Source organism: Catharus ustulatus, chromosome 24 (genome assembly GCF_009819885.2).
Source record: "Catharus ustulatus isolate bCatUst1 chromosome 24, bCatUst1.pri.v2, whole genome shotgun sequence".
NCBI classification, from domain to species: domain Eukaryota; kingdom Metazoa; phylum Chordata; class Aves; order Passeriformes; family Turdidae; genus Catharus; species Catharus ustulatus.
The window spans coordinates 3,051,363-3,078,653 of NC_046244.1; the positions used below are offsets into that span (position 1 = coordinate 3,051,363).

Genomic DNA, 27,291 nt, shown 5'->3' on the forward strand with positions numbered 1-27,291 from the left:
ATGAAACACCAACTTAAGTGCTTATCAAAAACTTGTGTTTGTGTGGTGATGTTTTATTTTGCTCTGCTTTGTTTTGTTTCATAGGGGTATTGCTGGAAAACTTCCCAATCTGCAAAGAGCTGTTGATTCCTCCAGGGACTCAGAACTACATGGTGCGGATGCGGCTGTACGACGTCAGCAAGCGGCTACTGAACCTGACCATACGGATTGTGTGTCGTGCTGAAGGCTCTCTCAAAATACTCATCTCAGCTCCATACTGGTTAATCAACAAAACAGGCAAGTGCTGTTGTAATCACAGAGTGGGAAATAAGGATTTCCTGTAGTGTTTTGATTTGCTTTCTAACCAATTTCTTTTAAATGCTACTTAAGAGGAATCAAGGTTATAAGAATTTAAATTTTTATTAGTGCCAGCAGGTGCTGTTTCATTACTGCAGATAACTTAAACATTGGGTTGCTGTATTATAGATTTTCAAACATGAGCTGTTGTACCTCTCAGTAAATCAATATAAGATCACTGTTAAAATTTGTGGTTTTCAAAGACTGAGATGCCTTGAGAAGGTAACAGGTCTGAATTGCAGTGAGTCTGTGTGAACTTCCACTGGCACTCTCAGTTCTGCATGGACCTGCAGCTGTGAACAGCTGTTTTGAGAAGATTAGTTGAAGAGCTAGAAGGAGAACTCATGCACAGTAGTGGCTAAAATACTACAACAAAAATCTCTTGGGTTCCTTAATTGGAAATTTTTACTGTTCTCATTTTAATTTGTACAAAGGTGATGTGTAGTTTAACATTCTTTTCTTCTGTGTTTACTTAAAGGTTTGCCACTGATCTTCAGACAAGATAATGCAAAAACAGATGCAGCTGGTCAGTTTGAAGAGCATGAGCTTGCTAGAAGCCTCAGCCCACTGCTGTTCTGTTATGCTGATAAAGAGCAGCCAAACTTGTAAGTAAGAAGGGCAGTCAGGAGGAACTTTACAAAGATGAAAGAACTAAGATGACCTGTGAAATTACTAAGTTGAGCATGTTGAATTCTTAGACATTTCCAACTGAAAGCTCCTTGGTTGGCCAATTCTGTTATGTCTCAATTTATTCCAAATTTATTTTTTTTAGTTTTATTTCAAAAATTAAAGACACACAAATGCTCTCATGATTAATCAGTCTGGAAATTGCCAAGATATTTACAGGACATGGCCATTGACTCCTTACCAATGTGTTAAAGGGCTTATGGCAAAAATGCAGAGTGAGTCACTCAGTAAGAGATTTAGGCTGGCTTCAAATGCTTCTATATCAAGACACAGATGTTCTTTTTCTATCTGGGCATTGTTTGATGACCAGCATCATGTTGCTGTCTCATCCTTCATTTAAATGACTAAACCTTTGTGTTTTCTTCTTACCCTTAGCTGCACAATGCGGGTTGGAAGAGGAATCCATCCTGAAGGGATGCCTGGCTGGTGCCAGGCTTTCTCTCTGGATGGTGGCAGTGGTGTCAGAGCCCTGAAGGTGATCCAGCATGGGAACCGGCCAGGCCTCATCTATAACATTGGTAGGTGGTGCTGGGAGCACTGGAACACCCTGTGCAACTCTTGGTGATTTACAATGTCAGTGACACCAGAAACACAACAATTGCAACAGAGAAATACACCTTCTTAAATGCCTTTCAGGCTCCAGATGAAACCATTAAGCAAAATATAGTATTCTAAGTATTTTTAGATCTTCTGTTTTGAGCTTTATTAGCCTAAAAATCAGTTCTCAATTATTTTTAATTTTGCATTTCATCACTGAGCATTAATAACTACATTGTCAAACTGTTCTGTCTGCTTCTGTGTTTTTATTCCCCCTGTAAGTTAATTGCAAGTACATTCTAAATCCCATGACATTGCTCTGGTTATTTTGAGTCTCTGTGTACTGTAACTGTTCAGCCATGTGCTGCTTCTGTGGGTTTTGGCTGGTGGTGCCTGCCTAGGCTGATGTGCAGGAGTGCAGCTTCTGGATTCCTTGTGCTCCTGCTGTACACAAAGTACAAGCAGAGTTTAGTTTTGAATTAAATGAGAGTCTGGAAGTTACTCCACCATGATTGTCAAGGAATTTTTTTATATGTTTAAAAGTGAAATAATTACTTGCATTGATATACTTTTGATTGGGAATTGTTTTGGGGTTTTTTATCTTCGGTCATCTTCAGTATTTGAGTTGTACTTGAGAAATAGAGAATAACAGATGGCATAAGGTAACATTTAATGTTCAAGATAATGTTCCAGTGCAAGGCAGTGGTATGGCACAAAGACTTCATCTCAGGAACTCAAGAAAGAACTTGTGTTCTCTGAAATATATTATGGCAGCTGTCTTTTTCTTTTGTAAATAATGGCTATATTTTCCCCTTGTTTTTATTACCAGGTATTGATGTTAAAAAAGGCAGAGGCCGTTACATTGACACCTGCATGGTCACCTTTGCTCCCCAGTACCTGTTGGACAATAAATCAAGGCATAAACTGGCCTTTGTTCAGCGGGAATTTGCCAGAGGCCGGGTAAGAAGCTTCCTGGTGGTGACTTTTTAGTGCAATGCTGTACTTAGTCACAGCAGCTGCATGCCAAGAAGAGCAGACATTGTTCTTGACAGTGTTGTTGGATGGTTATGAGGATCTTTCTCATTATTCCAACAGCAGCATCCACCTGGCAGAAGAGTGGCTGTGTTTGTATTTTAGAGGTGTTTAGGTTAATAGTGGTTTATTCAGTGCTGGGATTATTTACCAGTTATTTACCAATTCCTGTTCCTAGGGAGCATACAATCCTGATGGCTACATCTCCACCCTCCCTGGTTCCAGTGTGGTGTTCCACTGGCCACGGAATGATTATGATCAGCTGTTGTGTGTGAGGCTGATGGATGTCCAAAACTGCATTTGGTCTGGGGGCTTTGAGATCAACAAGAACAATTCATTCCACATTAACATGAGGTAGCTGTGACCTGTAAATCTTCTGCAGCTGCTGTGTAACACTGCAGATCAGAATTTTACCTGTCTTTTACTGTTCTTGTTCAGGGACACCCTGGGAAAATGTTACTTCTTGAGAGTGGAAATTACCCTGCGAGGAGCCACGTACCGGATTGCGTTCAGCGACACCGACCAGTTACCGCCGCCTTTCCGCATTGACAACTTCTCCAAGGTAAAAGAACCAAACTCCACATTTTTTCCTTTTTTTTTAGTAAAAAAGTAGTTCTCCTGTATTTGTTAAAGTGGGAACTGACTGATTTGTGTAATGAAATAAAATGAAAGTCTGTGTATTTGTAATGATTGTAGTTTTCTGAAATTCTAGTAAAAATTGGTAGCGCACAGCTACATCATCTTTTTCAAATAATAGTGGTAACAATGTGGCTTTCATGAGTGCTGAAAAAGTCTCACAAGGAAGAGAAGTATTACCAATGATAGGGATGATATTTAATCTGTTCTAGTCTCATAATTTAGATTAGCAGGGTTTGAGATGCTCCATGGGCCTGCAGTCATTTTGAACAACAGATGACAGATAAAAGCAAAGATGATGTTTCTCATCCCTTTAAGACTCTTTTTACTTGAGACCTGAATGGAAGAATATGCATATGGAAATGATTGAGGAGGGGAAAAAAAGTGATTTGAACATGTTTCAGTCATCAACTCCTGGTAAATGAGCAGATGATAGTAAACAGTCTGTCTGGTGGACAATTCCTGTATGAACCAACTCCTCCTGCCTGACTGTTCCAGGTCCCAGTTGTGTTCAAGCAGCACGGGGTGGTGGAGCCCAGGCTGTCCACAGATGTGAAGCCCATGACCTCTCTGGATTATGCCTGGGATGAACCAGTCCTGCCTCCTTTCATCACACTGACAGTGAAAGGAGCAGGCTCCTCAGAAGTTGTCTGCTGCATGAATGACTTCCAAGACAGCAAACAACTTTACTATGAAAACTTCATCTATATTGCTGCTACATATACTTTCTCAGGGTAATTCTTTATATCTTTGATGGGAATATTTTTTACATTCACATTAATTTTTAATTAATTAATATCAAATTAAGTATTCTCTTAATGGTTAGCATTTAGAAGTTTTTCATCTGGAGTTAAACTTTTGTCTATCTTGTGGCTAGCAGAAGAAATGCCAAATTCAGAAGTTGTCTGGCTGTCAATAATTTGTGTATTTTACCTCATTTGGACACAGCACCTTTGCTTTAGAGGTGCAGTTTGACACTGTTTATTCTGTCACACAGTGAGAAGGATTTTAGCATGTGGCATCTGCTGTGACCCCATTATGTGGTCTCAGAAGAGTCAGAATGTTTGGGGTCCTCCTCTGGGAGGACTTGATGTCTTTTGCTGTATAAAGGACACTTTACCACAAATCACACCTATTTACATCATGCCTGTGAGGTTTAAGCTTGCACTAGTTTTATATGCTGCTGAAAACAGCTCTGGGAGGTTTATACAGGGCTTTGTTACTTTCCTCAATACGAGGTTACAAACTGTCTTTTAATTAATCTGTTTTGCCTGTGAAGTTCTAGTTCCAGTGAGAAATCAAAGCCCTTTGAAGAATGTACTCAAGTTACCAGGTTACCCTGGTAATTCCTAAGAAGAGGGGAAAACCCCCCAGTATAGATGTTAGTCTGACAGGCTCTATTGGAAGTGTAAACTTCCAATTTGAATTTTGGTGCAGATCTAATTCATGCTACAAAAGAAGCTTACTACTCTGAATAAACATGATGTTGTGTTCATGGTGTTCCAGGTTACAGGAGCCAAGTGTAAGACCAGTTACTTCAAACAAGGATGCTGCAAATGCAGAGCTTGTCCTTGATGTTTCTCCAAAGACTCAACGAGTTTTGCTGAAAAAGAAGGTACACATTTGACTTTTTTTTTATAATACTGTTGCTATGTGCTGAAGTAAAATCAAATGCTGAAAGTAGGACAACATTAAAAAAAATGGTCTTAACTTTTAAAGGGTAGGGAAAGACTGCAAAGTGGGAGGGTATTTTGAATTGTGGTGGTGGTTCTGTATAAGACATTTATAGGGGTGAAGGTGACAGAAAAAGGAATTGAAATAAAGTAACAAGGAAGGTTGTAAATGCCTCCAAGACTACAGAATGTGGTGGTTGTGTGTTGGATATTCTCATGAAGTTACAAGGTAGGACATGCTTCCTTTTTGTGAGCATTGTAAGCCAAGTCATCTGTTTCTGGAGCTCTTAAGAAATAGAAACTGTGTTTAAAGATTGCTGAAATTAATAAACAGCTTTTAAATGCAACTCTGCATCCAGCTGCTGTTGTGTATTCATTGAATATCAGAGTTCAATCAGAAGCCTTTATCCAAACTAGTTCCTAATTCTCATTCAGGATTGTGAAGTTAAATATATACAAGTCATTCCAGGAATTATAATTCAAAGTCTGATAGCAAAACAGAACAAAACCACTTGCTCTGTACTGTATTTACATGTTGAATTTTTGTGTAACAGGAGCCAGGCAAGCGATCCCAGCTCTGGAGGATGACAGAATCAGGAATGCTTTGCCATGAAGGTTCTTCAGTTCCTCATAACCCCCACAAAGCCTCCCCTCGCTCCGAGGACTCCAGTATGATTTTAGATATTGCAGGCCTGGCAGCTGTCACAGATAACAGGTACTGAAATGCAGTTCCTCAGGACACTGATGGGAGTTTCTAACAAGGTCTTTCAAAACATACTTCATATGATACTCTCTGAATATGGAAATCATTGTTCTGAAGGCATGTGAAAGAGCTGGATTTTATCTAGTTTTACAAAAAACATCTCACGATCACCTGTGTGACTTGGAAATACTTGTAAAAGCATGGCTGATGCCTTTGCAGCAGGTGAATGTTGACAGAGCACTTCAGAAGAGAGATTAGGAAAATGAACTGAGGGCAAAATAAATGTTCAGCATTAACACAAGTGCAGATTAAAAGTTGTGAGGTGCAGCCCCTGAGCTCGGGTTCCCTGCAGGTACGAGCCCCTGATGCTGAGACGGCCGGACCAGCGGCGCAGCACAACCCAGACCTGGAGCTTCAGGGATGGCAAGCTGACCTGTGGCATCCATGGCCTTGTTGTCCAGGTCAGTACTGATCATCTGTTGATCCTGTTCTGTTTGTTGCTGGTGTGGATGACAGAGTCATTTGGGTTTAGTATTGAAGTGAACTGAAAGCTTTGAGGCAAGTTCAGAATACAGAGCAAGGCAAACTTGTGCAAGCAGCTTGTGTTTTAAGTTTATGTTTGAACGTTATTAATTTCAAATAATTTCAAATAAAGAGTATTTTAGTTAGTACTGTGATATTGCATTGATCATTCTGTTATTTAGTTACTACTTGAAGCAACCAAAAGGGTTCTGTGGCTGTCTTTAGGTGTCGGCTCAGTAAGGATTTACATTCTCATCTACAGGCCCAGGGTTCATCTTTTAAAAAGCTTCCTATTACTTTAGAAGACTTTTCAGGAAGGACTTTTCAATGTCCCTTGATGATGTGATAGCTTCAGTTTTAAATGTGCAGTGGGAATACTTAATTCCCACTTAATTATCGATTACCCACCTAATTATCAATTACTTAATTATCAATCTTGGCTGTTTCATTTATCTGCCAACTGATTAAACATGAGTTAGCAGAAACTTCAGTAATATCAAGTAAAATGCTGCTGAATTCCTCTTCTTTTAGTTCTGACAAATAAGGAGAGGAAAGTAAAACACCATTTTAAAATTAATATATGTAAATAGTTAGCTGAAATATTTACCTGTCACGTAATTACTTAATTTTCTTTCCTTACTCTTTTTTTCTTTCTCCAGGCAAAGGGAGGAATACAGGGTCTTCACGATGGAGCTGAAGTTGTTCTAGGTCCTGATAACTCACTTGAACTTTTGGGGCCAGTTCCACCTGAACAGCAGTTCACAAACCAGAAGATGAGGCCTGGCTCAGGAGTGCTGGCTGTGAAAGTCGTCCGAGATGGGCCAACTAGAGTGCTGCAGGTGGCAGTCCTTCATTAACCAGAGTCTAGTTCCAGTCTGTGCTTTTATTGGAAATACTATTTTTCTGTATTACATCTTTTAATCCTTATGAAAATTTTCCTTTATAATGACATGAAGTGGATGGGAATATCATAAGCCAGGAGTAGTTACTACTAAAGTTTTCCTTGTCCTTAATTTTTTTAAAAGATAATTTGCTAAGGTGGGACAACATAGCTGTTATTTATATATAGGAAAGGGATCATTCCAATATTTTTTTTCAGATAACTGATTTTAACCAACGTAGAAACGATCGTTCATTCAGTGAAGGAGAAGAACTTCCAGTTACAGAGCAAGATCTGCGCAAGTTCAAAAATCCAGACACAGAGCAGGAATTAGAAGTAAGACATGACAACTAGGACTTGGCTTTTCTATTTTATTTTTCTTTCCAGATTTCAGGAGGGGAATGATTGTCAGTAACCTCTCCTGATGATGACCTTATGTTATGAACTTTCGATTTTCCTGCTACAACTTCTCATTCTTAGAATTTGGGTTAATATGCCTTAACCCTCTTGGTTCTAGGACTAATTGTCAGTGAGCTACTCAGTCTCTCTGGAAATAATGCTAAAAAAATAATTTCTTTGCAAAAATGTGTGTTTGATATCAGAGGTTTTTCCAGTGTTGGTTTGTTATTGGTGGGTTTTTTCCCCTTCTTTTCTCAGGTGCTTGTGAAACTGGAAGGTGGAATAGGATTGTCTTTGGTCAACAAAGTCCCTGAAGAGCTTGTGTTTGCAAGCCTCACCAGAATTCATGTCCACTACACTCAGCTCTCAACCAGTCAGGTGCTAGAGCTCAGTGTGCAAGATATAGAGGTATTTGCCATTTTTGAAATTCATTTATTAACGGGTCTTCTTCAGTTTTTTGAGTATAGTAGCTTTGAAAGATGTTTATAGCTATGACTGAGATTTTGATTCTTAAATACCACTGGAGTTTCAATTCTGTTTTCTGTCCATTGTGTAGGTGGACAACCAGCTTATTGGCACCACACGGCCTTTTGTGCTCTTCCTGACACCCAAGATAAGTGAGAATGAGCCCCTGGACCTTGGACCTGCTGTGCAAGTCAATGCCATGAAATTTCCCAGTAAAAATGCACTGACTGATATATACAAGGTAAACCACAATGTTTTGTTTGTGTAACATAGATATTACTTTGCTTAAATGAGCCTTCCTGTTCTCAGTTTTCACTTGTAATCTGAATTTGGTGGTTTGTGAAATGCACTTTGTTGCATCAGTTCTGAAGCTTAAAGGACACAGTGTCCACTTTCTCATGTTCATGGTGTTTAAAGCTACAGCACAGTGATGAGCAGGGTAGTAAGTGTGTTTAAAAATGTGACAAATCAGTTCAGACCCCTGTCTGTCCATGTCTGTGACCTTACTTTTCAGGCAGTTATTCTCTCCTGAGAACTGTAGTGCAGTGAACCAGAATATTTATGCTTTGCTCTTCAGGAGTTGAGTACAAGGTTATAAATTCTCTCTGATAAGCTGTTACCTTGCTGCATAAACCCAGTTCTGTGCACTGCAGCCGTTTGGAAATGTTGGTTGTAAATTTATCCACCAACTGTGGTATGTACTGTGAGGGCAAAACTGAGTTGGTTGTCAAGATTTACTTTCTCACTTGGAATCTTCACACATGTATTTTGACTCTGTGTAGAAAAGCAGCTGATTTTAGTGTTGGAAATGCAGCTAAGATTTTTGAAGTGTTAGGATTAGGTAATAAAGCACAATGCCTTCCATAAAACTGAAATCATCATCACTAGTTGTAGATAACTTGAAGTGAAGAAAGCTACCCAAGACATTTTGAAGGTGGGAGTCTTGCTACAAATCCATGAAAGTGAAAATATTCCATTGAAATAGAACACGTTGTCCTTTTAAATAGCTGACATGGATTATATTTCTGGTGTTAATGCTGTAAACTGAGACTTGTTTATCTCTGTAGCATCTGATGATCACTGCCCGAAAGTTCACAGTTCAAATTGAGGAGAAGCTGCTTCTGAAGCTATTGAGTTTCTTTGGCTACGGCCAGTCGGAATCAGGTGTGGTATAAAATTGCACAGCCCAGTTTTCCAGTACACAACTATTGTGATCTTTGGATATAAAATAAGTAGAAAATACCAGCACACTGTTGGCTGTGTGGGAGCAGAGCTGGAAATGGCTCAGTGGCCCCTGTGCAGCTGTTGATGGGTGTTGTGCCTGTTGCAGAGCTCAGGTGATGGCCCAAGTACAGGCTGTCTCTGGAAGGAGTTCAGTATTCATCTGAACTGAGATGAAAGAAATTGTGTCATTCATTTAGCAAGCCACTTTGTTTAGTGATTTGTTTAGTTTGTTTATTTAACCCAGGGCTAGAAGTGGGATCTGTGTTAATTTGTTCCTTGGGCACTTCCTCTTGCTTCACTGCAAGGAAATTTTGTCTGACCTTTGTTGTGGCATCCATACCCCTGGTTTTAATTGTAATGTAAGTTTTTGTTCATTCACTGAGGCAAGACAGACCTTTTCAATCTTCTGATCTCATAGATGCTATTCTAATCCTCCTATTTTAGTGTTTATCTGTGCTTTGGAAACTTTCTGAAATGTTTGTTTTGGAGTGGCAATTGAAAAAGTCACTTCTATTATGCAGTAGCCTGTGTACTGTTACATAATAACTGTCACAGGAAAAGAACTCTTGGTGGCATGATTCCAAATGGGGCCAAGCCTACAAGTGATGCTCCAGAGTTCTGGCTTGCTAATCCACACTATCCTCTGAATTGTCTCTGGAAAAATAACAGTACTGCATTTCACAGAGGACTTACAAACTTAGATCTCTGGTGATGAAGAAGTAAAAATTTTGAGTTTTGCTCTTAGCCTTTCAACTAATCTCCCCTTTGTTCTGATTTACCCTGTTCCTTTTGCTCTTTTTTCCCCCTTACTTAATGTACATTATTTGTAGTTTATCTGCTGATGTCATCCTAGATTCAGACACAAATAATCTTCTCATTTACACTTAGCATTTTCTATTGTTCATAAGATGTGATCATATTTTGTCTTTGCCCTGCTGCCTCACACCACCCAGGTGCTCTTACAAATAACATGAGCCTGTTAATGTCGGCCCAATTTGAGTCACTCTCCATGTAAATTGATTTATTGGATGTCTTCCATGTAGGCATGCTGTCCATTGTGTAGGGAATATTTGAAAGCTTGCTTTGTACATTATATTCCTAGTTAAGTGTGTAAGGAATTGTAGAGAAAGTAGAGGGAGGAAAACACTCTGTAAGAGCATGAGTGCACAGTAGGAAAATTGCATAGTCATGTGTTGTCTCCTTGTTTCTGTGTGCTGATAAAGAGAAATTAGAAGTGAGATTAAAAGCTCAAATAACAGCTTTTAGAGATGCAGAGAGATCTGACAAAAATTCTTGAGCCTCAGAGGTCAACTCCGTGTCACAAGGCATGAGTAATTGTGCTGGCTACACCAGCGGTCACACATACTTTTTATTTGTGCAGAGGATTGTTAACTCTTAACAGAGTGTGCATTCCTAACCCCATATTTATTTATCTTTAATTGCTTCTGATTCCTGTGTTTTGTCTGGATGCAGAGGTTGAAACATATGATGAAAACCTCCATGAGAATGTTGTTGAACAAGGCGGAGGACAAAAGCGATACTACTTTGAAAATCTGAAAATCAGTGTGCCTCAAATCAAGTTGAGTGTCTTCACTTCCAAGAAGCTCCCTTTGGATCTCAAGGTACATTTAATTAGCATAATTTCCAGTCTCTTCTGTAACAGTCCTTCATTTTTGTAATTTCACTAGAAGCACAGCCAGCTGGACCTAATGACTCACTGTTCTACAAAGGACCTTAGTTACAATAATGGAAGTGTAAAGAGCTTAAAGGAAATTACTATCATAAAATAAGAAGTTATTCAACTTAGAGAACAGAAATGAAGGACAACTCTGAGTGTTTTCATCCCAAAAATGTTATTTCATTGGAACTGGAGAATTTGCATGAGCACTGTGCAATGTAGTAAAAAATTAAAGTGAACTGAGATTGGGTATGAACTTAAAATAGGTGGGAAGTCTGGTGGTTTTCATATGGTCATAAATCTGGCACAGCTGGTAAGAGAACCAGGGATTCCAGATTATGGCCAAAACATAATCTCATCCAGTGTTCCCAAATCATGTGTTAGGACCTTCCTGATGCAATAAAGTGGCAGCAATCAAATCAGCCACTTCAAAAATGATTAATTTAACATTTCAGTCAGAAATCCTTCACTTCTCTCTGAGTTAGTGCAATTACTCCCCTCTAAGGTGGGAGAGTTGAAACAAAACCAATCAACCAAACCATAAAAAGCCCTCCCCATTGTGGAGGAACTGAGCTGCTGCCTTTTCAAAAAACCAAAACTGAGACACCAACTGGGCTTTTTTGTCCTTGATGTGAAGGACATCATGATGAGCAAGCTTCTAAAGAAGTTTAGTGTTGTGTAATGAATGTCTGTCATGGAGTCTTACCAAAATGATCCAGAAGATCCCCAGTCCTACATTATTGTATTCTTTTTACTGTGCCAAGGGCAGTTCAGTAGCTAGTTGGGATATTCCTTGGCTGTGATATTCCTAGCTACAATATCCCTTAGCTGTGATATTCCTTACTGCTAAGTAATGGCAGCAGTGTCCTGAGTATGCAGTTGCACTTCAGCTTCAACATGAGAACCCTTGTAATTCCATTAGCTGAAATGCAGACTGAGGGAGCAGAGCTAGTGGTGAGTGCCTTTAAGAACCCAGCACTGTGCACTGTTCTGTTTGGATTTCCTACCACCCTTGGGATGGGATTGCACATGGATCCATCTTAGCAGCTGCCAGCAGTGTTCCCAAGAGAAAACTTGGCATATACATTTTTCCCCATAATGTTAACAGTCCCTGCATATTCTGTATATTGACTTTCACAGAAAGAGTTCAATTCAGTTCTGTAGCACAGGAGAGTTCAGGGTAGGAGGGAGAGAATAATCACAGTAGAGCCTTTGTGGAAGTTTTTCTAACTACCTCTAATGTTTCTGGCTTGGACATGGCTGTCTGGTAATTTGGTGTAGACAGATTATTTTTATTAGGTACCAGTATTAACAAAGTTGCCTCATATAATATCTGATAGTTAAACAGGAAATTACTTCCTACCCAAGTGAATAATGAGGACTACTCTGGTTGGTCATCCATTTACTGAAAAAATAAATAGCTCTTTTCTTACTTGCAAACTTAACTCAGACCTGTAACTTGCCATAATTGCCTGCAGATGGCACAAAAACTCGTGTTCTTTATACCAGGCAACTTTGGTGATTAATGTGTAAAGATAAAACATCAGTGTGAAGCTTCTTGCCTTCTTCAGAGTTGATGTTGGTGAGAGTGCAGATGCTATTATCAAGACCTGAAGAAGAAGGAACCTCTTTCTGTCTTAAAAAATTAGTTTTCTTATATTTTTTTCAAAATTATTTTCTTTACAGCTATCTGTATTTAGATGTATAGCTTGTCCACCTTAAATGTGTTTTTTAATGTATAAATTGTACAAAGTACAGATGGCCTATGAGCTAATTACAGTCTTTGTTTTCTTCCTTGAAAAATAATGGGAAAAGCTAGTTTAAAGAATTTCTTTAGACCACATAAATGAGCCTCAGGCTTACAGGAAATTATGTATGTTATTCTAGCTCATCCTGACACTTAATCCCTTCACAGAAGTTCAGCAGGGTGGAAAATAGCCAGTTTTGTCAAGGAAATTCATTTAGGGTTAGAGTTTAATTGAACATTAGAACAATATAGCAGAGTTGTATATGGAATCTTAGACACATTTTGGTTTGAAATATTCCTATCAAGTGTGGGAAACAAATTGCACTGGGAACTTAGTGACTCCTGAGTTACTGAAGAAATGCAGTGCTAAGAAATTATCAATGCTTAGGATTAGAGGGTTTGTGGGTGACTGCTCTCTGTTACCAAAGTGTCCACACTGCAGTGGTAGGGAACTCCAGCAGCTTCAGAGAATGTTGGTTTGTTACCATTTAAAGGATGCTGTGAAGGAGAAGCAGAGAGAAGAATTACAATGGCAATATCTTTGATTTCCTCAGGCGTTGAAAAGCACGCTGGGCTTCCCTCTGATCCGGTTTGAAGATGCTGTGATCAATCTGGATCCTTTCACTCGGGTCCATCCGTATGAAACTCAGGAGTTCATCATTAATGACATTCTGAAACACTTCCAGGAGGTCAGTGTGATGGAGATGGTGTTGTGGCAAAGGTTGAACTTCTCTTGGTTGAGTTCTCCACTGAGGATGTGGGAACTCCTTCCTGACTGTGAAGTGTTAGTGCTGTGTTACTTCTTTGGTGTATGGAGAAGTAGCATCCTGGAAGAATTCTAAGAATACACTGCATTTTAAGATGAAACTCTTATTAATTTTACTGGTATTTGTGTGTTGGTTTCTCTAGTAAACCTACCTGGGTTGGCATAAACTTTTGTTGTGGATGGGATGTTTTTTTTTTCTTTCCCATCAGCCTTGCTGATGTTAATGTGATCAATACTTCATTCTTCCTCTTGATTTTACAGGAGCTGCTGAGTCAGGCAGCAAGGATTCTAGGTTCTGTGGATTTCCTTGGCAACCCTATGGGTCTACTGAATGATGTTTCAGAAGGTGTTAGTGGACTTATAAAGTATGGCAATGTGGGTGGTCTCATCAGAAATGTCACTCATGGAGTATCAAACTCTGCTGCAAAGGTAAAAATTGTGATATTCAAGTTTGCTATAACTATAAGCAAAAAATAGGCAAGAAGTCAAACAGAACTATTAACCATGCTTAAATTGCTTTATGTCCTGTTTGTTTTGTAAAAATGGTATTTGAAGTGTAGATTTTGTTTTTCTTAAATCCTTTCTGTACATCCCAGGGATGCCAGAAACAGGAGTCAATGGACCACTCAAAGCCCTCTTATTGCTGTAGATACTTGCAACTTGAATTAACAGCTAACCAAAGTGGGAAATAATTTGCTCTTACATGAACAAAGCTGTGTTAAATTATGTATACCTAGATTATGTATACATGATCTGCATGGAGAGAGCACTAGAGAAAGGTGGAGTATTGAAGGGGTTATTTAGTATAACAGGAGTTGTTAGCTGTTATTTTTGAGAAGTGATTAAGCTAATGTAAATAGCTGACACTTGAGGTTTGGGGGGGTTTGTGCCACATAGCAGCAAACTAAGGAATTTCCAAATTGCTTTGTATTTATCTGTAGTTTAATTCCAGAGTCTCTGCATGGTGAACATTCTTTTGTCCTTCCTGATAACAGCTGATGGAATTCAGTTATAGTGAAAATAACTGTGTTTAGAACCCAAGAGAGGGATGATCTGAGGCAGGAGTCAGAAATAGGAAGCAGTTTGGATCATGGTTGATGCTGTACTTGATACTTAGCAAACATATGTTCCTGAAATGTTTTATTACATACATGGTGTGTCAGCATGAACCCCTTCATGGGTACAACTGCAGTAATGCTTTTTTTTACACAAGGATGTGTTGGTAAGTTTGGTTTTGTGAAATTCTTTACTTTGTATTATTACCATTTTCCTAATCTGTAACTTTGTGTATGTGTATTGTCAAGGTTCATCCTTGAACAATTTGTATACATGGAAATCTGCTTTTTCCCCTCCTTAGTGAAAAAAGGTAATTCAGGAGATGTGAAATGCTGAGTCTGTGTAATTACAGAGAGCTCAAGACTAACATCATCAAATCTAATCCATCACCAAATGCAGAGCTGGATCTGACCCAGAGACTGGGTTTTTAGCATTAGCCTATTTTGCAGAGTTTCAAGAAATTCAAACAAAACACTGGTATTGATATATTGATATTGATATATTGATGTTGATATTCCTGCATGAATCTCCAAGTAGATGATGCTCTAATTCTCAGCACTTCAAATTCCAGCAGTCTGGTAGAAGACTTGCTGAGCTCCTGGGAGGCAGCTGTATCTGTGTGCAAATGAGTACTTGTGTCCATGTTTTGTCCTCGTGGTTGTAGTCTCTGGTGACCCATCCACTCCACCCAATAGAGTATGTTTCTTTAGAGCTTCCTTTCTATAAAGTGTTGTTTCCTCATCTCAGTCACATCTGCACCAACAGTCTCATAAATCTTCCTTTAAAAGGCACGAGCCTTCCTCTGTTTCCCACAAGGGCAAGGTCATTCTTTGAACTTTGGAGTCATTTGTAACCAAGGGGTGTGTGAAGGAAGATTTTCAAAGGCAGAAGGGCAGTTGGATGCTGAACTCTTTTCAAAATTCAACAGGAGCTGAGGGCCTGCTTCCCATTTATACCTTTGAAAATCACCCCATGTACTATTTATTAGTCTTCCTAGATATTTTTTTTCTTTCTGCTTGATATTATCAGAAATGTCTCTGTGATGCAAGTCCCACACAGTTCCCTTTTCAAAGCTTTTTATATGGTTTATGTATTTGTCCTTTTGGAACAAGGAGAGAAATCCATAATTTAAAAGGTTTAGTAGTACACTGTGGAGCTCCTTGATGAATCCTCCTTCCAAAGGTTGAATCTTAATTCTGCTCCATAGAAAACAATGATAAAATGATAAAAAAGGCTGAAATAGTCAGGTTGAATTCTTCCTTGTGTGTTACATTGCTTTCAGGCATTTAAATCTGCTCAAAAACAAAGCCAGGAATGTCCATCAAATTAAAAAATTGGCATTTCAAGTATAGTTGGGGATGTGTTATGTTCATGGTAAACACAGAAATCTGTCTTTTACTTTCTGTACTACCCTGTGTTTGTCTTATGAGTGTGTCTAGGATATGTGAAGTATTAGTAAAGAAAATTATGTGGAGAGAAAAAACAATTTGAGTTAGTCAAGAGAAACAAAACTGAAACAATAGGTCACTTTCATCTTGCTGTTGGTGCTCTGGGAAGGTATTTTAAAGTATATTTTCACTGCATAAATTTTCCCCTGATTCAGCTGTGCCACAGAGGGCTCTTGTCTTTGCAGCTTAGTCTGTGGATCTGGTAACTAAAGCAGCCAAAACTAGAGGAGCCTGTGACCTGCACAGGCACTGAGGGCTGGGAAAAATCTCCATTTTGTTGTTTGACTACCTGACTTATGAAGTGTCTTAAAATAAAAATCTGTCCTAGATTTTAAGATGAGTTAGCTATTAAGGTGTGAGTAGATAGATAAACAAAGAGTAATACTGTAATCATGGCTTTAAAAGTAACACTGTTCAACTGAATCGAGAAGTAAGCTATAGGAGTTGTATCTGGTTTTGTCATTTTATTGCTTTTCTATTTTATAGTTGTGCTGATTATCCCTGTAATGGCTTTTCCATGCATTTCAGAGCACGCAGTGGGTAATGCCTTCTTTCAAGTGCAGAGCTGCAGTGTATTTAAATTGGCACAAACCCTTAGGTTAAATAAAGTTCACTACAGACAGTTTTGTAGTTTTTATCCCTTAGAGATTCCAAGTTCTGTATTTTAAAAAGTTCTTTGATCCTAAATATAGACACCAGAGGGAATTTCATTCCCTCTGAATGGAGCCTTCTATAGTTGCCATATGCGTAGAAATGTCTCACATTCTTTGCATCCATACTTTTTTTATTTCCCCTGTTAGGCATGATAGAACTAAACCCTAAATTGTTCCTGTTTCAGATGTTTCAATTAGAAATTAATATTGAACACTGAATTAGCAGCTGAACAAAACTGTTCTGTAGCTTGTGTTCCCCAAATTGAAAAGTGTGGTTGTATCTATTGCTGGCAAATAGGTGTTGTGCTGACATAGGATTGAAAAGATTCACAGCTAGTCAATACTGTATTTAATGTGTCTGATTTCTTTCTACCTCTACCATGAGTTCTCTTATCTTTTAGGAATTATGAGCACATAGTGGTGTAGCTGTTATGACTGAGGTTAGGATAAAGGATGGAAATAATTGGTCTGTACTTCCCTTCCTCTTGAGAAAAACAATTTAATGAACTTCATGAAAGAGCTTAGTTTTCATATTGAACCTTGAAGTTTCCAGTTTAATTAGGCTTCTTAAGGAAAGGTAAACCATTAGTCACAGCTGCATTTCCCTGTTAGGTTTTTGGGAATCACACAGGGAGACAGGCTTCCTTCCAGAAGCAGGCACCTGAGACACCAAAACTTCCCTAGAGTGGAGTTGCAGCAAACTGTCTTTGAGTGTCTGCTTTCTTTTATAGCTAATGAACCTTTCTGCCCTGGACTTTCACTCCATCTATTTATTTCAACTGAGTTCAGGCTGATGGCAGAGGTGCTTGGTACTTAACAGAGAGAGGAAAAGAGTTGAGGTGTTAGAACCAGGTAAGAAAACTTCAGGACTAGTAAGGATGCTCCAGGTGAGTGTTTGGCCTAGAGGCATTTGTAGAAAAGGAGCATGAAAGCAACACAAAGGGAGAGGGGAGTTTTAACCCTCCTTGTAAGATAAATCAAAGCAGAATCTCAAGTGGTTGGCAATGACAGGAAGATAAAGATAACTGAATGGAAAATAAAGAGGAAGTAATAACGGGATTATTTAAAAACAAATCTTGAACAAATGTTTAATTGCATGAATGTTAACTTTAACAAAGCTGGCAGTAAATACAATGAAAAGTGGCTGTAGCAGAGCACAGAAGGAAGATACAGTTTGAGCAGGCTCTACCCAAAAATGGACAGAAAGGTTTCTAAAACAAAGCTGATGGTTCCCTTTTGTTTGAAGTTTCTTACTTCATTTAACCAACCACTCCTCTTTGGTACCAACCTGAAGCAAGAACAACTGCCATTCTCCCATCTTTGGAATAACTGCAGTTCAGCTCTGGCAACATTAGCTCAAAATGCCAAGGAAGTAGCAGAACATAAAATCATATCTTGGTGTCAGGGAACTTCTCACAAAAACCTTTCTATGTTAAGCCTGAGAAATAAATACGTGGTGGTGTTTTCCTCAGAAGAATCTTAAATAGAATCATCAAATGATGCTGTAGAAAGGTCATGGTGGTGTTTGGGTTCTAAGTTTGCTGAGTGTTCCTGCCACTCTATATTTTCATGATGTTTGTTTGATTCCTGGCTCTTCTCCGTAACTCCTAGGAGCAGAATGTGTTTCTGTCAGTCTCACAGGATAAAGGTGAGGAAGGCTGGAATACATCATCTTTCTGGGCAGCCTTACAGGTTAGAATTCAGGTTTTCCTTCAGGAAAGCTGGCAGTCATCCCTTATAAAGGGTAGTTGAGGTACTGAAGTACTGTAATTTAGCAGCTTTTACCATAATTCTTTCTATTCCAAAAGTGATACATACAGTTTGGATCAAATGCAGCTTTTTCTGTGTTTTCTTCAGTGTAATCTTTCTCTTTCCCAGTGTAGTGTAGAGGCTCCTGCAGCCTGTCCAGGTGACACTGCAGATTACCTTTGTTTAATTTGCATTTCATCCACAGATATCCACAGCTTGTGCAGGTTCACAAGAGCAGTGAGAATCTGTATCAAAATGTGCAGATTATGAGGTGGAAAGGAATTGAAATTCCCAGGCAGAAATGTTGAGTACTGGAGGAACATTACAGATGAGGCCATTTCCCCATTTCCTGCTGGTTTGAAAAGACAGCAAGTTTTATGACCAATTAGTGGCAATCAGAAGCCATGGAAAGTGTTAGTTTTAATGTGCAGAACATCTGGTATCTGTAATTAGTATCTTTGAAAGAGGTTTTGGGATAAAATATCATCTTTGAGCAGTTTGAAGTATTATTTTATTCTTCCTGGTTTTCATTTGTACCATGGGATAAAACGTGTGTGGCCAGCATCTAGGTTAAAAGTTTTCTTCTCAATTTGGTTTAAATTCAGCCTTTCTTTTACAAAGCTTCTTGCACAAAGTGAACACACTTTACTCCAGTGTATTTTTATGTGGAGAATTGGGTATGGGTAGATGGAACAGAAATGGTCAATCTACCCATACCCAGATATATTCTGTGGGAAGAACTGGTTTGATGTAACGTAATGTCCTGAATGTACCCCATTCAAAAGCAGAGTGACACATGGGTGGCAGCTTTGAATGAGCCTTACCCAGGAGAAATTGCTCAGCTGACAATGAGAATCCTGTGACAATGCAGCAACTGCACACATGGAGATGCACAGCTGGTAGAGGAATGTACAGGTGACCATTTGACAATTGAAAAAAAAAGATTTAGAGAGCTTTAAGTTTTACACCTGCTCTAGAGCTTCATTTTGAAGGGGTTTACCAGCTGATTTTCCTGTAAAATAAAACACATTGTTCCTGTTTTGCTGACTCATTGGAGAATCCAGTGAGCAAAGGAGAATTTAAAATGAGGTATGCAAAGAGTTGCCAAGTCATAATCTGTGACACTGGAAATAAGCATTTATCATTGATTAAATGGAATTTATTTTTAACCTGCAGTTTTTAAGTGGTTACATGTCAGGTGGACAGGCACATCTATCCCATATATCCCCATTGGCATCTGAAGGAGAAAAAATGGGTTTGAAATTCATCCTTCCATTCTTGATAAATGGCTGACTGCACCTCCCTACTGTATTTAAAGTTGTAGAGTTGAGTAGAAAATGTTAAATAGTACAGACTTAACCTTGGAAGTTCCTTAGCTGTGCATCCCTGAGGAGTGAAAATATGTTTGTATGTCCAGGGGAGAAGGCCAAGCTGTACCAGGAGATCCAAACAGCTCAGAGTTGTTCACTGTTTACACACACACATGATGGCAGGTCCAATTAATGTGCTTGAATGGGCTTTCCTTCAGAATACCTAACAGAACATGGAAAGCCTGTTAGTTTTTAAACAGGAGGTTCTTTCAGATCCCAGGTGTGGTCGCAGGTGGTCATGGCAGAGAAAGAAATTGTCTGGAAAGAGCCTAAGTGCTGCAAGTTAGTACAGATGGAAATGCTTTTGGAAATCAAAATCAAGAGAGCTGGTAAAGATCATGTTAAAACCAAACCTAATGTGGCCTCTCTGAATACTCTGTTGTTACCTATTAACTCAAAGTACTGGATTTCTTCAGGCTTTTTCTCTGTTTTTCAGTATATTGAGGGCTTTAAGGAGGGGGGTAGAGGAGTGCAAATAATTCCATTCCCCAAAAAAATAAACAAACATGAAGACCTTCAGGCTTGGTAAGAGTTAAGGCTGGGGGGAGGGGAATTATCTGTTAAGAGTATTAGTTGTTTAATAAAGCCCAGTTGTCCTCCAGATGAACCCGCCAGTGACTCCGCAATTGGGGTCATTCCAAGTTCACGCTGTGGACTTTTGACTGCCTTGTGTGTCTGTGCAAACAGCCGGCGGTTCCTGCCGGGATCACTCACTCATTGAGCCCTGGAACACCAAACTGCTGCCAGCGGGCACCTGCTGCTGCGGCTCCGCGGGCGCTCCCGGGGGAAGCGACCCCGCTGCTGGGCCACGGCATCCCCCGGGACACCCGGCTAATCAGGCTGCTCCAGCTCTCACCAGGGCTCCCCGCGGCCGCCAGCCCTTGTCAGCATGCATTAGGAAGCTGGGCTAACGATGGGATGTGAGCTAATTAAAGCTCCTTTACTTGGGGCATATGACATAAATAGGGCTGGGGGAGTGCTGCGGGGAATCTCGAGGAACGCGTTTGTTCGGTGGGAAAAGCCGGCTCCTCCTGGCTGTCGGAAATTTGGGCAGGGTCAAAGTTGATGTTGCTCTGAAAATGAGAAGCTGATTATCGCTTTTTGCTGATTTGGTATTTTCTAAATTAAGAGTGTGTCGGTGCTGTTCAGAGTGCCAGGGCTCGTTTCTCTCTGCGCAGCTTGGCTGGGTTAGAAATGCCTTGGGGGCTCAGCCTGAACTGTCTTTTCTGGTTAGGACTGGATCAGAGAGTTGACTTGATCTGTCTTGATGTGTAAAGGAAAGTGTAAAAGTCTGGAGTATATGAATTTAACTGAATTCACAGTCTTGCCTGCTAAAATGCCCCAGGTAATTCTTGAGAGACTGACCAAAGACATGGTAAAAGTATTTTGGGGAAAAAAAGTAAAAAGTATTTTGAGCTTCAGACCAGTAGGCCTTTGAAAGCTGACAAACAAACACCTGTTATGTTTCCAAATAAAAGCATTTCACTTTTTAGTCCCAGTATGCACACCATGACCACAGAGATAGGAAGGAAGCTGTGTTTGTTGTCTGTGCCTGCTGATGGCCAGTTTGTAAAATTAAATATATACTGCTTTCACACTATAACAATGTGTGTACTGGTGAGCAATGAAACTGCTCTAAAAGTTATTTTTATGGTAAGTCACAGAATTACATTACATATCAATCCTGAGACATGGCAATAAAAGTGGGGAGACTTAGGCTGCAGAATTTACTGAGCAACTTTATCTGTCCCACTGCACCCAGTCCTTGTGTATATCTAAGACTCTGACAGGGCTTTTTGATTTTTGCACTTTCCAAAGGATAGCAACAAGATTTGAGGATCCACAAATCCTAACAGCATGTATATATGTCTCCTTAGCCTGGGTTATGTACACTCTGAGGATTTTTGCCTCCATAGGCAAATGCTTGATTTGTAACTGCTGTAATTTACTGACGGACATCAGCATAAAAATTGGCTTCCTCTAAAATACCTTTATCAGGTTGTAGAGTTATAGAAAATAAAGGTGATTTTTAATGCTGCTGCTGCAATGCAATTGACCATGAAGGACTGAACTCCTTTCTGAGTTCTGCAAAGCAAAGATGAGAACCAAATAAACCCTGATTTCTGATTTAAGCACAGTTCACTCTGAGGTTTGCACAGAAGTTTTAAGTGATCTATATTTAATTTCATCACTTTCTCCCTTAACATTCCGTCTTGGAATGTTCTGCTTTGCTCAGTCAAAAATATTTGTAGATGTACCATTCTCCGGTGCTAGAATTACAATGGAATGTTTGGACTCAGATCATAATTGTGTATTTATCCTTTTGGGATGTCCTTAGAGAACCAAGCAGTGCCAAGAGCTTAAAAAGACTTTAAAAGATTACTTAAACCTTATTTCCATGCTGTGTGCTTCATGCATCTGGCTTAGAGGGAACAAGCAGTCCAAAGTTGAATTTTCATTTGCTTTGAATTCTTTTTGTGCCCCATAAGCCTGAATTGTTTGGCACCAGCTTTGGTTCACAAACACTGTATATGGGTGTTTTTGTTTTTCTTTTATTGCTTGAAACAGCAAGGGATATGTAGTCAGTGGTAAGAGGCTTTTGTGGTAAAACTTCCTTAATTATTATGCCTTTAAAAAGAAAAACAAAAGACAAAATAACCCAAAACATGAATAGATCAGTTTCTTGTACAGATAGTATTTCATCTGCTTTTGCAGATTTGGTGAATAACTAGTATTGATTGTTGACACTGGGTAAATGTAAGACAAGAAATGATGAATCATTGATTTACTTGAGGAGGAGGAGAAGGCTGAGCCCAGCATGCCCTGGGCTGGCAGAAGTGCAGTGACATCTTCAATGATTGTGCAGGGGTGAGGGTGGTTAGCATGTTGTTCAAAGATAGTGTGCAATAATTTCCATAATTAGCATAATTTCCTCCTGGGATTTGGAGGGAAATGTCATATTTCAGGAGGATGAGTTGATGTTACATCAGGTGGGCTGGGGTGCAGTGGGGATGTTTTCTGTTTGCAGTACATTACCAGGCAGTAGCTTCATATCATACACGAACTGATGTGGACCAAAACCAGCGATCCAAGTGTCATTAGAGTGTAGGCCTGGAAGAAAAGATCTGTGTCCTTCTGTAGAAGGAAGATGCAGGAACAACCATCTAGGTTGAGAGGAGGCAGAGGGTGTCTTGTGAATGAAGCTGGACGAATGCTCAGCTGCCTGGGGCTTTTTGGAGGGGTTCTCTTTCTGTCCTGGCAAAATGGATATGGCAAAGCATTAAACAATACTGATGATAAGTTGAAATATTTTAAGTACCTGAAATGACAGAGCTTTTAATCAGTAGACTGGAAGGCTCCTATTGCCCTCTGTTTGGAGAGGCCAGGTTGACAAGTAAAATACTCATTTCTGCATGAGCATTGTGCAGACTGGTTTCATCCAGAGCCTTTTGGTCTGGAAGCAGGTAACTCCCTTAGCTGAAACTAATGTATTGTGTTGCAGTTCTGTTTCAGGGCAAAGGATGTCTGAAATGGGAAAAACGCAGAGATAAAAGACCAAGTGACTGATTTCTTTATTTCATCAGCAAGTAGACAAAGAACTCATTATGAAAATTAGGGTAGAAAAAAGGGAGCTGTTTTTTACAAGTCCCTTGATTAGTTTCATGTTTGTCCCACAGACTGTTGTGTTTAGTTATGTTGGCATTTACATGGTCTTGAGTAGGCTTTGAAGTTATCAGGTCACACCTTATTAACAAAAGCTGAGGAAGACAAGGGTGGGTCGCACTTTTGGTGTCACCTTTGTTTATCTGGAGCCTATTTGCTGTGTGACCGGGTTAACAGCTCAATAAGGCACCATCTCTGCTCTTTCACGAGTCTCAAAACCTCAGCCTCAGCAGCTGATTCTGCACTCCCCAAAGGAGACATCTAAAAGCCAGACACTTAGGGGGGAAAGGCAAGTCTGCTTTTGTGCTTCAGCTTCTTCCAATCTCCCTTCAGAGTTTAAGTTGGACTTAAACTGCTTAAATTTCTAATGCTTGCTTGGGTTTTTGATCCTGAGGTAATGGCTGAGGAACTTCAATACAATGATTATAACCTAGACAGACTGGGCAGGAGGTGTTGTGCAAGTGTTTGGCTAGTTGTGGGGTTTTTATGTTAGAAATGTTTAATTTCCTTAGTGTATAAGTGGATACAATCCTATTAGCTGAAACAGACTTGAGAAACCATTTCAGGGTATTTCTGAGGTGCACAGAAAAGTTAAAAAGAAGTGTCAAGTTGTGATCCCCAGCAGGTAATTCACTCAGGTGGTGCTGTCTGTAGTGGGTGATAAGGATGGCTGTAGTGTGGTTCAGGAATCAGGGTAGCTCTGACACCACAGTTTGAATCTAAACCTCACACAGAAAGTCTGAATCTTTATTCAAATACAAGTCTAAACCTCACACAGAAAGGGTGAGCTGCCCCATTGCCCAGCAGCCCTTCCCATCACTTGCTAATGCCTGTGGAACATCCCCTGTTTTATCTTCCCTGCCATTTCACCTCTAATTGGCAAACTCTGCAGCAGAGCAAGGAGGGGCTGGTCCCAGCTGGAAATGGCTCAGGAGGGACCCACTCACTGTGCTCACTGAGCAAACCCCTTGGTTTGGGTACAAATGGTGCAGATGGTGACAAAAGTTTGGCTTCAGTCTTTATTAAATGAGGCCGGGAAACTCAGGGGAGGGGGGAAGAGGAACCACTTCAAAAAGTAATTCAACATGAAGTTCATGTAACTTGTGCTGAGTTCAGCTTTTGTCACCAGAGTCAGGGCAAAATGGAAACATTTCATGGTATGTTTGGTGCATTAAAATCCTTAAATTGTTTTGCTTATGGCTGTAATTCAGTGCTATTTTCTAAATAACACAAACAAAAATGTCCCTGTTTAACTTTGGGTTTACAGCTAATGGAGTTTGACTTTTAAACTATGTGCATGGGATTTTTTTCTTTTTCCTTCTTATTAAGAAAAATACACTGTTGCATTAAAATTCTGTCTACACAAAACCAGGATTGCTGTTGACAATTAGGTGTCAGATTTTGTGTCACAGAGGAAGGGATATTTGAGGAAAAACTGGATTGTGTTCCCAGGAAGAGCTGAGGTATTGGAGCTGGAAGGTGTGGGTGCAGGGTGGGGGGAAAGCTTTAAAGAGAGATGACCAGTTCTCATCAATAAATTGGTTTATTCCTTCTGGCTGATTGTGCAGTCATGGACTGCTGTAACTTCCAAAATGTGTGATTGAAAAATCATTTTCAGGTCTTGAGAGATTCTGTAATGAGGTTTGAATTTTGAAGACCTGTTGAGCCTTTCAGTTTTTATAGCAACTACTCTAGTGCTCATAAGCAAAGTATTTTTCCAGAAAAACCCCTAACTTTTAATGTGGTTGATAGATAGCTTCAGGTTGGTTTGTATTTCTAGGCTATTTTTTTTTTTAAATAACGTCTACATTAAGTTCACAACAAGGTCAGAAGTAACTCAGTCCATGATCCCTATGCTCTGTTTAGTCTCCATATGATCAAGTCACAAGAAAGGTCATGGGATTTCATTTTCATCCCTGTTGTTAAAATCTCCTTGTTTAGATAATTGGAGCCACTGGACTGGTTTGTCTGTAAGCTGAAAAGGAGTGTTTCAAAGCAGGACATTGTGTCATTAGTGAAAAAGAAACACAGCCTTGGAAGAAATGGCAGAAAAAGGAGAGGAACTTCATCATGGTCCTGGGCCCATAAGTGAACTGTTTGTCCAATTCTTTTTTAATCTTCAGTGTATCCAGGTTTCACAGCAGGTCTCAGTTGTCCTCTTGTGCACACCTGAGCCATGGAGGGGTTTTACTGTAGCTGCTGTGGGTGCAGAGGAGATGATCCATGAGACATAGGCTGGTCCTTACACAATGAAGTCCTGGTACTGGAAGAGCTGTGGTCATGCAGGACACTGGGAACTTCAGCACCCTGAGTGTCTCTGACGTTCCTGTGACACCTGGTACATTCCCCTGCCCCAGTCAAAGACATGTCAAAGCTTTAAATGATCTTTTGCTCCACAAGGGTGGAGAGGGGATGAAGTTTGTTCATTTCTTGAAAGGAGATACGAATGCTGATAGTAGTTAAGGGTGGTACAGGAGGTGTCCAACTGCCCACAATAAAAAATCAGATCGTTTTTGGAAAGTATTTCAGGAAAATTCCTTCTAGGAGTCCTTTTCTCTAATAATACAAGAATACAAGGCAAGCTTTCAGGTTTTCTGTCTCCTTTTCTTGCCTCCCTCCTTCCATCAAGCTTCTGGTTTCTATCTGATTACATCAGGCTAAAGGTCAGCAGATCACAATAGATCATTTTTATTTGGTGCTTTTTCATTGACTCACACACATCAATGGTCAGATTTCTCAGAACAAATCCTGTTTGGATATAATGTTCCCTTTCATCCATGAGCATGTTTCCAGTCCTCCCCCACACTTTCCAAGGTATGGACTCACATTGCTCCACACTCAGGGTTCCCCCTGAGCTTTTGGTTTGGTACCTGTGGATATTTGCTGGAGGTTAGGATTTTTTCTTTTCTTTTATTTCTCTCAGGGAATTTTCTCGCATTTGTTAATGATGATAATGATGATATTAGAGAGACAGAAGATGTGCTGGGATGAGGTGGAGGGAGAAGGGTGCAGCTGGCTGCCCTCTTAGCTGAGGGGGCTTCCTCTTGGGAAGGGCAGAGATCCCATGAGATTTTGGCTGAGCTGGGCTCAGCTCCTCACTCGCTCTTGGATCAGAGGGGAGCTGGCTGGGCTGTGGTTGCTGCAGGGAGAATTCACCACCACCATGGAGTTGTGTCTTTTACTTCTTCTCCTGCTGTGGGTGAAGCTTTGCTTGTAGGAGCAGCCATTGAACTGGAACCTCATCAACACCCGAGCCCACTGGAAAAGGCTCTCACCATCTGCTCAGGTGTCTCAGGGGAAGAGCCTGGGACCCCGAGCCCCTCTGAGGGAGGGGCTGGTTGTGGGAGGCCAGCTGCCACTGCCCAGCCGTGCTGGTTTTCTGCTGCTGCTTTGGGTTTCTCGTTATACTTTAACTCGACATCCTGTGTCTGCCCAACCTCTGCAGTGCCTGCTATGGGGTTTCTGCTACACTGTGTTTGCCACCTGCAGTGTGCCTGCCCCTGCCGTTCCAGCTGCTGCTCCGAGGTTCCTGCTGCAGTCCATTTTGCCATCCAGAGGGGCACCAGGCCCAGCTGCCCCCGTGAGTTTGCAGCAGGAGCCCCTTTTCTCTCTGTCCCGTCAGCTGCGCCGCCATTGCCGTGTGCAGAGGCTCGGGTTTGTGAAGGAAATCCCCGTCTCTCTCTCTCTCTCCGTTGCCGTGAGCAGAGACTCGAGTTTGTGAAGGAAATCCCCGTCTCTCTCTCTTTCCATTGCCGTGAGCAGGGGCTCGAGTTTGTGAAGGAAATCCCCGTCTCTCTCTCTCTCCATTGCTGTGTGTAGGGGCTCGAGTTTGTGAAGGAAATCCCCGTCTCTCTCTCTCTCCATTGCCGTGAGCAGGGGCTCGAGTTTGTGAAGGAAATCCCCGTCTCTCTCTCTCTCTCCAGGCCCAGCCGCCATTGCCGTGTGCAGCGGCGGCCGAGCCCGCGCCACAGCGCCCCCTGCAGGCGCGGGGGAATCATCGCCCTGCCCTGCCCGGCCGGGAGCCAGCAGCGCCCCTGCTGGCTGTGCCCGGAACTGCAGCGAGGGGA

At 40.6% G+C, this 27,291-nt stretch overlaps 1 protein-coding gene across 4 annotated transcripts in view; it reads left to right on the forward strand.

The window, feature by feature from the left end:
* Nucleotides 1-27,291, forward strand: part of VPS13D (vacuolar protein sorting 13 homolog D) — a 98,959-nt gene that overhangs the window by 46,397 nt on the left and 25,271 nt on the right. For all 4 annotated transcript variants that reach the window (XM_033079338.1, XM_033079340.1, XM_033079339.1 and 1 more), the window contains 18 exons: nt 85-276; nt 815-941; nt 1,399-1,541; nt 2,390-2,520; nt 2,771-2,946; nt 3,031-3,154; nt 3,727-3,962; nt 4,735-4,843; nt 5,456-5,616; nt 5,957-6,065; nt 6,786-6,965; nt 7,226-7,342; nt 7,664-7,813; nt 7,962-8,111; nt 8,938-9,034; nt 10,568-10,716; nt 13,074-13,208; nt 13,547-13,714. In XM_033079338.1, the coding sequence (XP_032935229.1) occupies nt 85-276; nt 815-941; nt 1,399-1,541; nt 2,390-2,520; nt 2,771-2,946; nt 3,031-3,154; nt 3,727-3,962; nt 4,735-4,843; nt 5,456-5,616; nt 5,957-6,065; nt 6,786-6,965; nt 7,226-7,342; nt 7,664-7,813; nt 7,962-8,111; nt 8,938-9,034; nt 10,568-10,716; nt 13,074-13,208; nt 13,547-13,714 (2,654 nt within the window). The remainder of the gene's footprint in view (nt 1-84; nt 277-814; nt 942-1,398; nt 1,542-2,389; nt 2,521-2,770; nt 2,947-3,030; nt 3,155-3,726; nt 3,963-4,734; nt 4,844-5,455; nt 5,617-5,956; nt 6,066-6,785; nt 6,966-7,225; nt 7,343-7,663; nt 7,814-7,961; nt 8,112-8,937; nt 9,035-10,567; nt 10,717-13,073; nt 13,209-13,546; nt 13,715-27,291) is intronic.